The sequence below is a fragment of the Hemitrygon akajei genome, chromosome 1 (genome assembly GCF_048418815.1).
Source record: "Hemitrygon akajei chromosome 1, sHemAka1.3, whole genome shotgun sequence".
Lineage (NCBI taxonomy): Eukaryota > Metazoa > Chordata > Chondrichthyes > Myliobatiformes > Dasyatidae > Hemitrygon > Hemitrygon akajei.
In genome coordinates, this window is record NC_133124.1 from 73,890,280 (window position 1) to 73,908,862 (window position 18,583).

The 18,583-nt window shown below is 40.7% G+C and overlaps 1 protein-coding gene across 4 annotated transcripts in view; it reads right to left on the bottom strand.

Annotated features, from left to right (window-relative positions):
• kctd1 (potassium channel tetramerization domain containing 1) overlaps positions 1–18,583 on the bottom strand; it is a 137,443-nt gene that overhangs the window by 14,786 nt on the left and 104,074 nt on the right. For all 4 annotated transcript variants that reach the window (XM_073045805.1, XM_073045815.1, XM_073045795.1 and 1 more), the window contains 2 exons: positions 11,573–11,751; positions 7,097–7,241 (listed from right to left, as the gene is read on the bottom strand). In XM_073045805.1, coding sequence (XP_072901906.1) covers positions 7,097–7,241; positions 11,573–11,736 — 309 coding nt within the window. In that variant the 5' untranslated portion in view covers positions 11,737–11,751. The remainder of the gene's footprint in view (positions 1–7,096; positions 7,242–11,572; positions 11,752–18,583) is intronic.

An 18,583-nucleotide genomic window follows, 5' to 3' on the forward strand; every position in this document is an offset into this window, starting at 1 on the left:
TGGAATTAAAATGTGTGGCCACTGGGAGATCCTGCTTTTTCTGGCGGACCGAGCGTAGGTGTTCAGCGAAACGGTCTCCCAGTCTGCGGCGGGTCTCACCAATATATAAAAGGCCACACCAGGAGCACTGGACGCAGTATACCACACCAGCCGACTCACAGGTGAAGTGTCGCCTCACCTGGAAGGACTGTCTGAGGCCCTGAATGGGCACTGCCCTCTTCCAACCATGTAGATGCCATGGCCAAGAATACTCATTGAGCCTTTACTTCCTCAGGAGGCTAAAGAAAGTCTCCTTTGAACCTCACCAATGTTTATCGATGCACCATTGAAAGGACTAGTAATATATTTCCCTTCCAGGATGGGGTGCAACTGAATTGGTAAATTGATTTATTATTGGCACATACCAAGATTCAGCTCCTAGCTTATCTTGCATACCATTCATAAGATCATTTTGTTATGACAGTGTACAGGTAGTCCCCGAGTTATGAATGTCCGACTTACGGACAACTCGTACTTACAAACCGAGGAAGGAGAACGCTGTCCACCATTTTAAGTCAGATCGTGCCGCCGTCTGCCATTTTAAGTCGTTGCCATTGACACTGTGTTGAGTGTTTAACTTTGTATTTGGCTTTAAATTTTCTTAGTAAGATTCACTCTGAACCCGACCCCTCCTCCCCCCCCCCCCCTGTTCCAGTTGGCTGGTGGCGCAGTGAAATCAGCGCCGGGCTCGAGTTCGATCCAGTGACAGACCGCTCCCGTGCCAGGTTGATGTCGATCTCACAACTCAACCTTGTAAAAAAAAACACTGCCACCTCCGGTTTAAATTCCAACGTGGGATATTGTGGAGGATCAAATACCCAAACACAACACAGCCCCCACTTGTCCCATTTAACACGTCTCAGTGCGGTGGTCCTTAGGACCCAGTGGACCTCGGGAGCCGGCGCAGTTCGGGACCTGCCACCCGCAGTGTTTCTGTTCCATTGACGGGAAGTGATCGCGATTGAAAATAAAGTGGAAATAATAAAGCGTCTGGAAAGAGGTGAAATGCCATCGGTCATTGGAAGAGCATTAGGCTACAGTCGGTCAACGATCGGAACAATTTTAAAGGATAATGGATAAAGTGAGAATAATGGAGCATGTGAAAGGCCCTGCCCTGATGAAAGCTACAATTATTACTAAACAACGCAGTGGTTTAATTATTGGAATACATACATTTCTTAAGTGTTTTATAGATAGGTAGATAGATAGATAGATAGATAGATACTTTATTCATCCCCATGGGGAAATTCAACATTTTTTCCAATGGGAGAAAGGTAAAATATATACTATATACTAAGACAAACGTTTGACTAACTGACGCTAAATAATACTGGATGTACTTGTTCTGACTTACGTACAAATCTGACTTAAAGACGGACTCAGGAATAGAACTCGTTCGTAACCCGGGGACTGCCTGTACTGAGGGTCATACAGGGTAAAATAGTAACAAAATGCAGAATAAAGTGTTACAGCTACAGAGAGAGTGCAGTGCAGCCAGTAAGGTGCAAGTCCAAAAACGAGGTAAATTGTGAGGTCAAGAGTCCATCTTAATGTATTAGGGAACTGGTCAACAGTCTAATAGCAGCAGGGTGGAAGATGTCCTTGAGTCTGGTGGTGAACTTAGAGGGGAACTCGCATGTTTGTGGTGTTCCCTTGCACCTGCTGCTCTTGTTTTCTGTGGTGGTAGAGGTGGTGGTTTGGGAGGTGCTGTTGGAGTAACCAAGACAAGTAATCACCGTGTCTCTTGCAGGCATTGTGTACTGCAGACACCGTCTGCAGGAGGTAAAGAGAGTGAACACTTACATGGTGGATGCGGCGTCAATCATACAAGCTGTTTTGTACTGGATAATATTGGAGCTGCAGGGAGAGAGTACTCCATCATGTTCCTGATTTGTACCATACAGATGCTAGTGAGGTTTAATTGGAATGAGTTGCTTGTTGCAGGATACCTAGTATCTGACTTGCTCTAATATGCAGTGTTTATGTGGCTGAATTATGCTTACACTGGCTCATTGAAGTGATTATCCATTTATTCCCATGCAGAACATAGAACAGTATAGCACAGGAACAGGACCTTCATCCCATGATGTTTGTACTGAAGAAGATGCTGAATTAAGTTAAATGTCTTCTCCCTATCCGTTCATTCTCTCATAATCATGTGTCATCTAAGAGCTTCTTAAAAGCCACTTTTGTATCTGCACCCACCAGTCTCTCTGTATATGCAACTCCTTTGAACTGTCCTACTTCACTGCAAGTGCATGTCATTTCTACTCCAGAAAAAATATTCTGACTATATCCTAAGCTTCAAATTATTTTATGAATTTCCATCAAGTGTCCCCTCAGCTCTGTTGTTTTTGAGTGTTACCACGTTGTCGACTCATGGCGACCCTATGGATAGGGTAGTTGTCCATAGGGATTTTCTGGCAAGATACAGAAGTAGTTTGCCAGGCCTTTCCTCTGCACCGATAATGCTGTTGCCCAGGTTGGGACTCAATCGGATTCAATCTCTGGATCATCCACCTCAAAGTCCAGTGCAGATGCCACTACTCCCCCTCAGCTCTAGAACTCCAGAAAATCCAGCTCAAGTTTGACCAACTGTTGTGTATTTAACATAATATTTGAATAATACTGTATATATATTTAGTTTGATTAAACATTCTTTGTTATTTAAATAATTTTCTACGGGTTATTTGTAAAAGTACATGCATGGCATTCGCCATCACGTCACACATACGCACCTCACTTCAAGTAAAAGCAAAGTTAGACTCTCATTCCAGACTTACTTGCCTTCCTTTCAAAAAGTTTTGTGTTTTGGAGTTACAAAACATAACAGTGGTGATGAGCAAGTTTTAAACAAACCCAAGATGACTATCTACCTGTTGAAGCACAGTGAGACATTCCAATTTAAAACAAATGCAGCAAGACATTAAGAGTTTTTAAAAATCACAGCACATTTCTTTGGGAAAAGACAGAAATTGTCAAGTTTTTAAAAAAGGCAGAAAATGGACAATTTCAGGGGTTTATACACTGAGTATCGGGAGATAATAACCACCAATAAAAGTAGAAATGTCTGGCTATATTGGAAAGATAGACACATTCACTTGCACAAGAGGTAACTGGAATATGTATTCTGAGTGAATTGAGCAGTATTTTAAAGCAAATGGAATAGCCAACGAGAAACAAGTAACAGTTTTGCTGAGTGCATTGGGTGGAAAGGCATACAGTTGGCTTAGAGATTTGACTGCTCAAACCAAACCATCCAAATAACCTTTGTTGATAATATGAAAGTAATGCAGGAACATTTAGAACCAAAACCATTGTTGACTGCAGAACACTTTAGGTTTCATAAGCGGAACCAAAGGGGAGACCATTTCAATAGACATGGCTGAATAGAAGAGATTGTCTGAACATTGCCGGTTCAGTGATAGGCTTCATGATTGTTTAGGTTGTAGAATCTTACAGGAAAACAATCAAAAACAGCTCCTAACTGAAGCACAACTTACAATTAAAAGAGCAGTTGAAATAGCTGTATCAATGGACACAGCAGACAGACACAATTGAGTTGCAGTCAGGAGTTAAAGTGAATGTGAACAAAACTGCAACATCTAAGTAGAATCTGGCCTGGCTGAATAAATTGTGTTAATGACGTAGCAGGGGCTCACATACACTAAATCAATGCAGATTTAAAGGTGAAACTTGCAAAAAAAATGCAACAAAGTAGGACACATACAAGTGTATGTTGGGCAGGCAAAATAAATGCACTGCACAGGAAAAAGATAAAAAGTCAAGTTGCAGTTTCAAAAAGAGCACTAATTTCAATGCTGTTGATGAAAAATCTTTTGATAAAAGTGACAAAGGATTGGGTAGCCTTGAGATTTATAATGTGAAAACTGACAACAGTCAAGTAATTTTGCTTCTGGCCTCTGGCATATACCAGAAGTAAATGGAAAATTAATTCAAATACCAAATGAATTAATTAAAACTCAGCTATCATTCCACAAAAGGAGTTGAATGGCATTTCAAAGATACTGTACGGAAGCTTGCAGATATCCAACTAAGAATGGATACTGGAGAAAAGGTAGCTCTTGTGTGAATGACATTGGGAACAGTGAAATACAACAACCCACATTGTGGTAAAAACAGGAGAGCCAGCATTGTGGGGTCATGACTGGCTGAGACAACTACAACTTGACTGGAGATCCATCCACCATTTGCATGCCACTTCCCCTGCAACAGAGTCAACTGAAAACGAAGTAAGAAAGGTACTGGATGATGCCACTGCAGTGTTCAAGGATGACGTTGGAAAACTCAAACATATCAAGGGTAAAATAATACTAAAAGAAAATGCCACATCCAAGTTTTGCAAAGCTATCAGGTTCCTTTTCCCATCCAAGATAAAGTAACCAATGAGCTAGATCACATGGAGGCTGAAGGAATTGATTCCAAGGTTGAGTGGAGCCTATAGGCAAAACCAGTGGTCCCAGTAGTGAAGACGAATGAGTCTGTGATATTTTAAGGCCACCATCAAGACAGTACGGTAGTAGATTAATACCCTCTGCCCATGACACAGGATATCTTTGCAAACCTTCTTGGAGGAAAACAAAGTGGACAGCTGAGGCCTTCCTACAAATGGAGATGGAAGAATAGTCCAAAGTATTTCTCACCATAAATAATCACAAAGGGCTTTATTGCTATAATTGCTTATATTTGAGTATCATTTGCACCTACACTCTAGCAGAAAGCTATGGACTAGGTGCTGCAGTTGCCCAGGCACTCAGTGTTACTAGAATAACATCATTGTCACCGTAAGGATGACAAGGAATATCTCCAAAATCTTAAGATTATGGTTTCAGAGCATAATCTGAATTGTGAATGTGAATTCTTTAAACCAAGCATCATTTATTGTGGTCACACCATCAAAGTGTGCTGAGAAAATTCAAGCATTGACAGATGCCTTGAGACCAAAGAAAGTGTCATGGTTGTGGTCTTTTTTAGGATTTGTCAATTACTATAATGGATTCCTAACAAATCTGGCTATTGTGCTCTATCCCTTGAACTCATTACTATACACTGAGAAGAAATGGTGATGGACAAAGCCGTGTGAGGTGCCTTTCAAAAAAAGGTAAAGAAAATGGTGACATCAGACACTGTACTCACACATTATGATCCACACTGTCCAGTGAAGCTTGTGTGTGACACCTCACCTTATGTATAGGTGCAGTTATATCATGTGATGAGTGATGGAATTGAACACCCCAAAGCCTTGGCATCACGTTCCCTTACCGCTACACAATACAATTACTCACAGATTGAAAGAGAGGCCTTGAGTCTGGTCTGGGATGTAAAACATTTCAACCAGTACTTGTATGGTGAGAATTTACCCCCATCACTGATCATCAATCACTGGTGTCCATCTTCAATCCACAGAAGGGTGATCCACTAACAACAGCAGCAAGAATGCAGAAAACAGCTCAGTTTCTTGGATGAGACAATTACAAGATGAAATTCAAGATGACTAATCATGGAATTGCTGATGGATTGCCCCATTTACCCTTGGAAAAGGAAACAGCCTCCACTACAGCCTCGCACACTGTTGGTATGTTGAGAAGCTTCTTCACAAGCACTGGTGTTCCAGAAAATTTAGTCAGTGACAATGGACGACAGTTTGCTGTGGAACAGTTTCAATCATTCCTGAAAGCGAATGGAGTAAGACATACAGTATTACACTTGCACCTTATCACTCAACTACAAGTGGCTTGGTGGAAAGGTTTGTCCAGAATCTAAAGAGCACACCGCAAGCAATGTCAGCAGAACACACTATGTCAGCAGACACGTAATCAGAAGCTTGCCAATTTCATCCTTACAAATGGCAATGCAACACACTGCACAACCAGTAATTCACCATCTATGCTGTTCCTGGGTCATCCCTTGTACTCACGCTTGGATCTCAACCCAATTGCAGAAGGAGTATGCAGGGCAAACAGCTGAGACTAATTGAGGATTCCTCAAACAAAGGAAATTCAATGTTTCATTCCTGGACAAGTAGTCCTGGCGAGGGGCAACAGAGGTAATCAAAAGTGGGTACTTGGAAAGATTAAGGACAGAACTGGACCACCCTCCTACACAATGGAGATTGTGTCTGGTGTCATCTAGAGATGACACATCAGTCTGTTGAGGACAGTAGTCAATTGTTAGGGAAGAAGCTGTCAGAACCACTTACTGCATTCTTAGAGTAAAATCCTACAACCACCACGGAAGGGACCCCAGAACCCAAAATTGTTTTACAGCCACAAGTCCCACCTGCCAAGGATTGTGTTAAGAAACGTTCTATACTGAGTTGGAGTTAATTGCTAAGTAGGAAAGAGTGTTGTGTATTTAATATTTCAGTAACATTTGAATAGTATTGTATATATATGCATTTGATTAAGCATTCTTTGTTGTTTAAATAATTCAATATGGGTTATATTTAAAAGTACATGCATGGCATATGTCATCATGCCTCACTTAAAATAAAAACAAAATTAGACTCTCATTCCAGACTCCCTCGTTTTACTTCCAATTTTGGAGTTACAAAACGTAACACCAACCTCTCCTTAAAGCTCATATCCTCTAATCTAGGCAGCATCATAATTAATCTCTTCTGCACCCTCTCCATATGCTTCAATGACCAAAACTACACACATTATGCCTTGCTCATTCCCCATGGCATAATAAATTGTTCACCAATTTGCTTTTGAAACACAACCAAATCGCTTTTACTGCCTTTTTGTTAGTACACCACAGACATCCTAACTATTTCTAATTTTCACTTGTTTCCACAACAGTTGAAATTCAAACATAGCTCACTGGGAATGTAATTCTATTGGAAGTGGTCCCAAATATTTTGATTAAGATACACAAACTGCTGGAGGAACTCAGCTGTTCAGGCAGCATCTGTGGAGGAAAATGAAAAGTCAACATTTCTGGCCAAGATCCTTCATCAGGACTATTTTGATGCCAGCACTCTTGTGAAATTGCATTTTAAACTACACACACAGAATTTTCAATGTCAACCTACTTTGAAGTCGTCGGGAATAAGGAGTTTCGAAGTTCGGAGGAAGTTTAAAATATAACGGAACATTTGTCCATCCCTGTCGATGAAGTAATGTTGCTTGAGGCTGTCCAAAACAATGGGTTCAGTCCCATCAAACAGACGACCAATTCTACAAAAAAAGAAACAGAAATCGGGTTGGTTTGCTGCATGCTTAAAAAAGTTACCTAACCACGGGAATTTGCTGAAGACGATAAGTTGAGAGAGGGAAAAAACGAATTGGAACCCTGGGTCAATTTTTCATTAGATGGTAGTCAATATATGAAATAAGCTGCCGGAGGATGTAGCTGAAGCAGGTACAATAACAACATGTAGAACATAAAACAGTATTGGTCCTTTGGCCCATCATGTTGTATGACCTTTTAACCTACTCCAAAATCAATCTACCCCTTCCCTCCAACATAGCCCTCTATTTTTTTTTTATCATCCATGTTCCTATCTAAGAGACTCTTAAATGACGCTAATGTATCAGCCTCTATCACCACCCCTGGCAGGCATTCCATGCACCTCTTGTGTTAAAAAATACACCTCTAACATTCTCTCTAAATTTTTGTCCAATCATCTTTAAATTATTTATTTATATGTATTTATTTATTTTATGGCACAGCACAGAGTAGGCCCTTCCAGCTACACCACTCCAGCAATCCCTGACAAATCCAATTAACCCCAACATCATGCCCTCCTGTATTAGCCATTGCCACCCTGGGGGAAAAAGTGCTGACTGTCCACTCTGTGTATGCTTCTTATAATCTTAAACACCTTTGTCAAGTCACTTCCCATTGTCCTTCACTCCTACCTCGCTCAACCTATCCTCATGGCAATCCAGGTAGCATCCTGATAAATCTCTCCGGATCCTCTCTAAAGCTTCCATATCCTTCCTGTAATGAGGTGACCAGAAAGGAACACAATACTCCGTGTGCTTTTAGACAGGGTTTTAGAGCGCTACAACATTACCAATGGCCCTTAAACTCAATCCCTTAGTTAATGAAGGCCAACACAATGTAGATCTTCTTAACCAATCTATCAACTTGTACATTGATTTATAAGAGACTTGGAGAGGTACATGGATAGAAAAGTTTCAGAAGGATCTGTGCCAAATGCAAGCAAATGGACCTAGCTTAGATAGGTAACTTGATCAGTAGGGACCATTTGGACCAAAGGGCCTCTTCCCTGATCTACGACTCTATTGATGGGTATATGCTGACAGATATGAAATGCACCAACACCATGTGTTCAGACCATTTGTGACTAAGTCTGCAAAAGTCATTGCGTATTATTAAAGAATCATACAGCACAGGAAGCAACCAGTACGAAATATCCACTGAATCTTCAATCAAGCTACCAAGAAGTACTTTTCAGATAACTCCTCCTCATTGGGTGAAAAATCCTCTCTCCCTGCAAATTCATCTGATTATCTAAAGGCAATGGAGCTAGAAGTGTCTGATACCTTGACACTGGATTCTGTGCTTTTAACTTGGTCAATGAATCTTTCTCCATGGAGGCATGGAGTTATGTAGCTCAGGAAACAGGCCGTGCGGTCCTATTTGTCTATGCCAACCAAGTTGCCTAACTGAGCTAGTAGCATGTGTTTGGCCCATATCCCTCCAAACCAGGAGTTCCCAACTTGGGGTCATGGACCACTTGCTTAATGGCTTTGGTCCATGACATTAAAAAAACAGTTATGAACCCCTGCTCTAAACCTTAACTATGGTGTACCTGTCAAAATGCTTTTTAAATGTCTTAACTATACCCACTTCTCCAAGCAATGTGAGGTTTATGGATAATTTACTCCTTGCATTTTCCTCTAAGTTTAACACAATTTTAAAATGTTTATTCAGTTAATTCTCCAAGATCCACTGTACCTGTTATATTACACAGGTTCGTAACTGCTCAATGTGTCTAAAATTAAACTCACCTCATTTTCCCATCTACCACTGCCCATCCTGCCACTTTGAAGAGAACTCAAAGATTCCACCCATCCAGACATTCTCTCTTCTCCACTTCCATTAGGCTGAAGATACAAAAGCCTGAAAGTGTATGCCACAAGGTTCAAGGACAGATTCCATCCCACTGTAATAAGACTAGCAAATGGTTCCCTAGTGGTAGATTTACTCTTGACCTCACAATCTACCTCATTATGATCTTGAGTCTTTTTCTCTGCCTGCATTTTCTCTGTAGCTGTTACACTTTATTTTGCACTTGTTATTGTTTTACCTTGTTCTAACTCAATGCACTATGGATGATTTAATCTTTATGAACGGTATGCAAGAACAAATGTTTTTCACCGTTCTGCAGTATATATGACAATCATAAACCAATTTACCATTTATCTGTGGACAATCAACATCTCAGGTCGAGAACCTTCACAGGTCCAGATGTGGGTTTTGACCCAGAATGTCAACTATACATTTAACTCTACAGATGTTTCCCGAACCCCGGTTCCTCCAGCAGCTTCTGTTCTGCAAAGGGACATACAGCATATATTCCAGGCCAGTATTTACTGACCTGCCACCTCTAAGATCAATCTATCCTATCAGGTAGTCTGTTCCAAATTATAGCTCGCCACGTGAAAATCCTCCTCTGGTTCTTTTGCCAAATCACCCTCTATCAGAGTCCTTGACGGAAAATTGCATATTTCCGTGTAATTACCTCTGCTTAGTTCTAGACAGCAGAGGCTTGGTTAGCTTAATTTTCTTTGAAAAGATTATTACCATTCCACAATACCAGCAATCACTTGAGTGAATCTGCATTGTACTCCACCTAGCATCTTCTTGCTGTGCCTCAGATACTGGACTCTCCTACTCATGCATCCTCTCTACGTCCATTCTATTCAGGCCATTCAGTATCTAGTAAGTATTAGTGAGATTCCCCCTTCATCATTCGGAACTCCATTAAGTAAGGTCCACAGAAATCAAAACTCCTCATATGTTACTCTTTCCATTCTGGTGATCATTCCTATGAACCTTGGCTGGACCCTCTCCAGGGCACATTCTTGGATACTGGGCCCAAGGTTGTTCCAGGTATGTGCAGGAAAATAGCACTTGAGGTACAAGGTCAGGTTTCACCTTGGTGAACTGCAGAGCAAGGGAGATGGGAATGAATAGCTGAGTCCTACTTTTACCCTTCATTAAGAGTTGTTGTGCCTTCACATCAGATCTAACATATAATAAAGATAAGCCAAAAGGCCAGCATATTAAAAGGCATTATACATTTATATCTCAAGCAGTTAGAAGTCATTATTTAGGCCATTCAGACACAACATGTAAATTTGCTCATTCATTAATTTATAAATTTATTTTATAAAGATTAGCTTTATTTGTCACTTGTACGTCAAAACGTACAGTGAAGCACATCATTGTGTCAACAACTAACAAGAGTCCAAGGCTGTGCTGGAGGCAGCTTGCAACTGCCACTATGTTTCCAGCACCAACATATCATATCCACAACTCACTAATCCTCAGCCACTCATCTTTGGAAATTCAGAGGAAACCAGAGCACCTGGAGAAACCCACGCAGTCATGGGGAGAACATACGAACTTCTTACAGACAGTAACAAGATCTGAACCCCAATCGTGACTGTTAACGCTGTAAAGCATTAAACTAACTGCTATGCTACCATACTACTCCTTTTGTATTTAAGGTTTGTAAGTACACTGGCTACACTTTAATAACGTTAAACATTCTCCCATTCTCTACAGAGAATCCACTTCAAACCCCTTCCTCTGTAATGCTGACTGACCTGGAAGGAAAAGGTTGTATTAAGGCATGGCCAGGCAGCTAACTTTGTAATGTGGCTCAGAATAATATAGCACAGTATTAAAAATAGCTGAGTGTAACCAAATGCAGGTCTTTAAAACAACAAACTGGGTTTGGCATGACAGACATGGAGATGTTTTCAGTTACAGTGAATGATAAATATAACTGTATAAATGCTGTAGACCTCGGGGTGCAGTGACATAGTTCCCCGAAAGTAGTGACACAGGTAGACAGGGTGGTGAAGAAGGCACTTGGTCAGGGTACTGAGTACAGGCTTTGGGATGTCATGCATGTTGCAACAGTACAAGTCATTGGTGGGAGACACAAGGAGACTGCAACACCAAACAAAATACTGGAGGAACTCAGCAGGTCAGGCAGCATCTGCGGAGGGAAATGGACAGTTGAGATTTTGGGGTGAGACCCGTCATCTGGACAATCAGAGAATTTGTTACTTGCATTGGATACCAAGAAATTTAAAAACTAAATAATAATAAATAATTTACTTTACTAGATTTCCTGTATTGTGTTCCGGAATTAGAGGGTTATCTTATAAAGTGAGGCTAGACAGTTTGGGTTCAGATACTTGTCTTGGAATTCATTCTAAGAGTGTTTTATAAACGAAGCTTTATAAAAATTTAAGAAGACATTCCCCCACCCACCCACTCCCCAACACAGCAGTTTGTTTACCTGGAATCAGAAAACTTAGTTAAAGTTGCCAGGCTGCTGGTGTACATGTGACCTCCCACATCAATGTGCACTGGAGCGTTGGACTTTGTCAACTGTGCCGGGGTTGGGATCCCTTGATTGCTCAGCGGGGACACGGGAGACCGGGTCAGCAGTGGCCTTGACATGTTACGTCGACTGTCCTAGAAGGGAAGGGATCACAGTAAGGCAAAGCCAAGTGGCTACGATTGAAATAAAGCCAGAAGTAAGATTACTCCGGCATTTAAAATGGTAGAAGACAGACCATAAACACGTGGAATCTGTGCACCGTCCACTCAAGAATTCTACCTCCTTTCATATTTCTTACATTAAACCTTTGTTTTTGGAAAAGTGCCACTGAAACCCTTAGCTCTGACTGCACTGGTACCAAGGACCCCCTTCGCCTGAATGGATTTGCAGCTGTTTAATAAACTTGGGACAACAGTGTGAGAACAAGCATCCAGAAAGGCACAAACTCAAAGCAAGGCCAACTTCCAAATCTTATCTCAGTGGATTTCTGGACACATGCAAGACATTGCAATCGGTTGAACTGAAAACATAAATAATGGACATCCAAGGAATTAATATTTTTAAAAATTTTTAAGATGCACTTCCATGACCTTTCCAACATTCCATATTATTTCACTGGAATTTTACTATTCTAATATTGCACATAAATAATAACATAATAATAGACATATAATCTATGTTCCTTCTAAGCTGTGCGCGCACACACATTTTTCATCCAGCACACAAAGGAAATTAATGTGCACACTAAAGGTTAGTTACCTAAAATAATGTAATTAATAATTATACTTACTTAAAATAATCTTTTAGCTAAATGTTTCTGTTAACTAGTTAGTCGGTTTTTCAAATGCCACAATGCACGTCACTAATTTACGTCACCTCACCTTTCCTGTTCCAATTTGTACAGCTGCATCACAGCACCAGCTATCACTGGCAGACAGCGTTCATATCGTAAAGTTTACAAAGATCTGTTTCAAATCCTGTAGATAGTTTACTAAGTTTTTATTGAAAAAAATATTGATTCACTATGTCGAATTCAAAAGAAGTGAAGGATGTGAAGCGCAAAAGAACTGCAACTTTGTTTAAAGTTGAATGGCTTAACAAAATAGTAGAAACTGCTACACCGAAAGCTCATGGGGTCATGAACGTTCAGCTACGAGAAATATTTATGTATGATTCGGAAACTGGAGTTATCTGTTTGCATCGTTGTGATGCGAAAGATGCTGGAGAATTTGCTAGTGGAAAGAAGTGAGATGATATTTGGAAACTTGACTTTTCGAAGCGTCATTTGGCAAGTAAATTGCATTTGGACGGTGTACAAAAGCTCAGGCAACAGAACCTGTCATTACCCGTTACAGGAGTGCTACGCATGTTACAGTTGAGTGCAGATGAGCAAGAGTGAAAACGATCAAACCCAGAGATCAAACTCTAAAATGTCTAAAATATCATGATTTTCTAGCTGAAAATACTGTAATAGACAGTTTAATGATTTCAAATTTTCCATGCAAGAAAAAATTAAATCCAAACTGATTTCAAACTTTGCTCAAATGGTGGCATTTGTACTTCAAAATGAAAAATTTTGCAACCTTGCACAGTTGATGGACATTGTGGGAACCTTTCTTGTGTCTAGTGCGGACATGTGAGCGAGGTTTTAGCCTAATGAATCAACTCAAAAACAAGCTGAGAAACCTTTTAGGTAAATGTCATTTGGATATGTTAATGAGAATCAAAAGCTATCAATTGGATGGAAGTTTACTAGTCTAGATAGAGTTTACAAAGAATGGGTAAATGCCAAAGACAGGAGAGAGTAAAAAAGTGACGTAAATATGTATGTTATTTTGTTGTTATTCTGTGCAGTTTTATGTCAAATATTTTGTAAAGCTACATAAACTGTGCCATGAGTGCATTCAGTGTGCACATACTTTTGACACAAGAAAAAAATTTGCAAAACATAAGATTTTTGCGCACACTGACTACTGAAAATTAGAGGGAACATTGCAGGTAATGCTTTTTCTGGGTAGTAATTAAAAGAATTTTATTGGCCCATGACATTGGGAAGTATTCCCGTCTTCAAAATGGTGTCCATGGATTTTTTAAAAAATATTGATCTAAAAGAGCTTTTCTTTGCTCAGCACTCCCTCTGTACTGCATCAGCAACACATCACTTCTAGAGTGAAATTGTCTGAATGCATAATCAAATCTACTCAGTTGGACCGCTGTAATTTGCACGGTCTGGGATTTCCTCAAAGAATGTGGAGCTTGTTTCCACAGGAAGAGGCTAAAGGGGAAGCTGGATAACCACACTTGGGAGTGTGTAAAGCGGAAGGAATTAGATATTCAGAGCAGAGTGGCTGGAGATTTATGTGAAGCAGAAACAGCAATAAAGGGCATTAGGGCCTCATGGTCTATTTCTTTACAGTTTATTATGCAACACTTTTATACATTATTACACTGCATTTCATATCTGCAGATTAATACATAATAAAATGGAATAAATTTTATCCCCCCGCCCCTTGGAACAATGTACTATTCATTAACATGTACACAGTCAGTTTAAGACAATGTTCATAAACTGATAGATAACAGAAAACTTTCACTTAGTATCTTTAACTACAGAGTGAAGTTGCATACTAAGACACAAGAGACTGCAGACGCTGGAGTCCGGAATAAAAAGCAATATGCTTGAGGAACCCAGTGGGTCGAGCAGTATCTGTAGATCTGTGGGATCAGCTCACATAACAATTCCTTTCCTCCCACAGATGCTGCTCCACCCACTGTATTCCTTAGCAGGTTGCTGATGTTATAAAGAAGAAACCACTGTGAAGTGTCTCAAATATGGAATCAAATGCAATATTCAAACACATTTACAGATGTTCATCAAAATGGATAGGTTTAAAGGAATGATTTACAAAGGGGAAACAGAAGTGGGAAGGACAGGGATGTGTATTTCGGAGCTTTTGATTTGGGAACTAACGATAATGGCAGCATAGGCAAACCAATGTCAACATTTCCAGGGACATGTTCAACCAGTCCCAGTGATGACTCCCATGGCCCAGCACCACACTCCCAAAACATGCACATTATTTCAACCTCATCCAATGGCAAGGATTTCTGGACAGATCAAGGACATTCTCAAGTCTTGTGAAATAAATCATCTCACCAACTGACAGGAACCCTGGTCAACACAAAGTACACTGCAGATGCTGTGGTCAAATAAACACATACAAACAAGCTGGATGAACTCAGCAGGTCAGGCAGCATCCGTTGAAAGGAGCAGTCTCGGCCCGAAACGTTGACTGCTCCTTTCAATGGATGCTGCCCGACCTGCTGAGGAACCCTGGTCCGTGTTTGTTTAAAATGGAGAAACAACGCCTATGGAGGCGCTAATAATCAGATCAGATTTGGATTTAGATTCATTATCACTGATTTATATGACGTGAAATTTGTTCTTTTGTGGCAGCAGTGTGGTTCAGGCATAAAATTACTATAAATTACGTAAATAAACCAAGAGTGCAAAAGAACAGAATAGTGAGGTAGCATTCACGGACTGTTCATAAATCTGCGGAAGGTGGGGAAGGAGCTGCTTTTGTATCTTTGAATCCGGGTTTCCAGACTCTTGCATCTTCTCCGATAGTAGTAACAGGAAGACAGTATGTCCCAGGCGGTAAGAGTCCCTAGCGATGGATGCCGTCTCCTTTACAGACTGTCTCTTAAATGAAAACACATGGAAGCCCAGCAAACGGGGGGGGGGGGGTTAAGGACAACCTCTTACAATCTATCTCATGAAGCATCTTCTGCCTCATCTCTGGGTTCCACATTGGGCTTACCTCAGAACTGGAGCCAGACACAAACTACTCTTGCGTGGATATTGGGCACATCCATCTCCATCATCAGTAGTATCAACAGGAGGTGTTGCCTCAAGAAAGAAACATCCATCGTCAAAGATCCCACCATTCAGGCCACGCCATCTTCTCGCACCTACCATCAGCCAGGAGGTACAAAAGCCTGAAGCCCTGCACCACCAGCTTGAAGAACAGATACTTCCCTTCAACCATTCAGTTGATGAACCAACTGCCACAACCCTAATCACTACCTCAGAATAACAATACTATGATCACTTTGCACAACAATGGATTTTTGTTCCACTTGTGCTCTCTCTTGTATAAATCTTTTTCCTTGTAAATGCTATGCATCTGATGCTATATGCCTGTGATGCTTCTGCAAATTAGTTTTTTCATTGGACCTATTTATACATGTATTGTGCATCTGACAATAAATTCAATTGAGTTTAGTCAGTGTAACCTTTTCCCATGTGTATAGGCTATCATACAGCACAGAAAGAAGTAGGCCATTTGGCCCAAATGTTCTCTGCTGATCACAGCAACCTCCAATCTAATCCCAGTTGCCCGCTTTTGCCCTATACCCCTCAAAGATCCTCCCTTCCATATACCTATCCAAATGCCTCTTAAATGTTGCAATTGTACAAACCTTGATCACTTCCTCTGGCAGCCCATTCCAGGTCTCTGTGTGAAGTTACCTTTCAGGTCTCCTTTAAATCTCTCCCCTCTTGTATCTCTGTCCTTTAGTTTTGGACTCCACAACCCAAGAAAAATAATATGACTCACTAATTTATCCATACCCTCGTGATTTCAAACTTCAGTGAGCTCACTCCTCATTCTATTGCATTCCAGGGAATGAAGATCAGGCATGGCTAATCTCTCCAGCTTCTCAGGCCCTATAGTCAGGACGGCATCCATTTCAATCTCTTCTGCACCCTCTCTACTTTAACAATGTCTTTCCCAAAATAGAGGGACCAAAACTATACACAACACTCAAAGTGCAACCATACCATTGACTTATATCAAATCAAATATAATTATCATTCAGATCATACATGGATATAGTCGAATGAAACAGCATTCCTCTGGGGCCCAGGTGCATAACATACGTTCAAAACAGTGACAGAGGGGGAAAAACACACATACACACACATCGTTATGCAAAAAAACACAAGTATAGTCCTCGTTGATGAGCGACATGCAAATCGATGGTACAACTCGTGGCAGTCCAGCCTGTCCTTCTGCCTGTCAAACACTAGAGGGCAGCACTGATGGGAGAGCCAGCTCCCAACCGAGCATAGACTCCATGCTATACCGCCTCCAGCGTTGTCTCACCTGGACTGCCACAGCAGAGAAGCCCGCTTGAGGCCTTGTCCTCACTAGAACCGAGGCCATGTCCTCACTAGAACTGAGGCCATGTTGCTGCCTCACTGCCTTGTCTCGCCACCAAACAAGGGAAACTGGCCTGTGGCTTCTCACATTCTCAATGTCCGACAGGGTCTTGTGATCACAAGAGAAATGTCCAAGACAATATAAGTGAACACATCATCCCTATTCCTAAACTTAATGTTCTTACTAAATCCATCCACCTGTACTTTTGGCCAAGATACTATTTTGTAGAAGTTATTTGTTAGAGTCAGGGCGTTATGCAGCACTGAAACAGGCCTATCAGTCCGACTGATCCACACCAACCAACTAGACCCATTTGCCCACACCTTTCTAAACCTTTCCAATCCATTCCAATCCATGTACCTGTTCAACTGTCTTTTAGAAGTTGCTTTATACTTGCCTTAACCACATCCTCTGGTAGCTCATTCTACAAAGGTACCACCCACTGTGTTAAAAAGTTGCACTTGAAGTTCCTATTAAATCTTTCTCATCTCAAAACTATTTCCGGTTGTATGATGCAAATCTCAGACTAAAACCCATCCAGTCAGATATCCAGCCTGAATCTTGAAATGCAAAGGTGTGAAGACCCTTAAATGGGGGAAAGTCATCCTTTTATTCAACTGCTAAAGACTGTGACTGGTGGTTATAATCATGCAGGAGGCTGTAATATAGGTCAGAGGAACTATTTAAAGGCTTGCTTTAATCAGCTTATTTGCTATACAAATCTGGTGAAGTTTCGTTTATAAATCACAACAGAAGAATACTGACAGGGGAGCCCGTTAAGCTCCTTGAAACAAGTCCTTTTATTTGCAAGGATCATGGCTGACTTCCCAGATTCCACAACAGTAAATTTGCTTCTTAATAAAAATCTATCTACATCGGTGATAAATAAATCTGAACCTGCATCTGGATGGAGTGGATGTAGAGATGTTTGCATCAGCAGGAGAGTCTAGAATCTAAAGGCACATCCCCAGAATAAAGGAATGCCCATTTAAAACAGATGAATCTCTTCAGCTACAGGGTGGGGAATCTGTGGAGACCAAATTATTGGATATCTTTAAGGCAGAGTTTGATAGGTTCATATTGGTAAGGGAATTAAGGATTATGGGGAGAAGGCAAAGAGAATGAGATTGAGAAAAGAAAATCTCACAGAATGGTAGAAAGTCTCAATGGACTGAGTAGCCCAATTTCTGTTCCCACATCTAACGGTTATTTATTTCAGCCCTTGCGTTGGGAAGAGGATTCCACTGCCCTCTGTATCAGGAAGATCCCTCCTGACATCACCACTAATTTTAAGGGTCTGCTCATTTGTTCTGCCTTGCCTCACATTCCAGAGACGTTTGTGCACCCTATGCTCACATATTAACTCTTTCAGTCCTGATGCTGCCTTGGGAAAATACTTAATTGTGCATTAATCATTACCAAGTATAAAAAACTTACAGCTTGCTGGTTGCCAGACTTCCTGTTGCTTTATTAATATTAAATTCACGCCTTTTTTTTAAAAAAAAAAGCCTGATCAAAACCTTGAAATATTTCCCTAGGAGATATTTTTCATATTAGAAAGAGGTCTCATTCAATATTCACTATTTTACTGCAGGCAAGTGTGGGAGATTATTTCTCCTGAAGCCTTTGGCTGATATAAATTTCACTGTGCAACTTCTGCCTCACATCCACCTTGAAGTTTCAAAACAGTGAAGGAAAAAAAACTAGAAAGAAATGAAACAAGGTCACAGCTTAACAA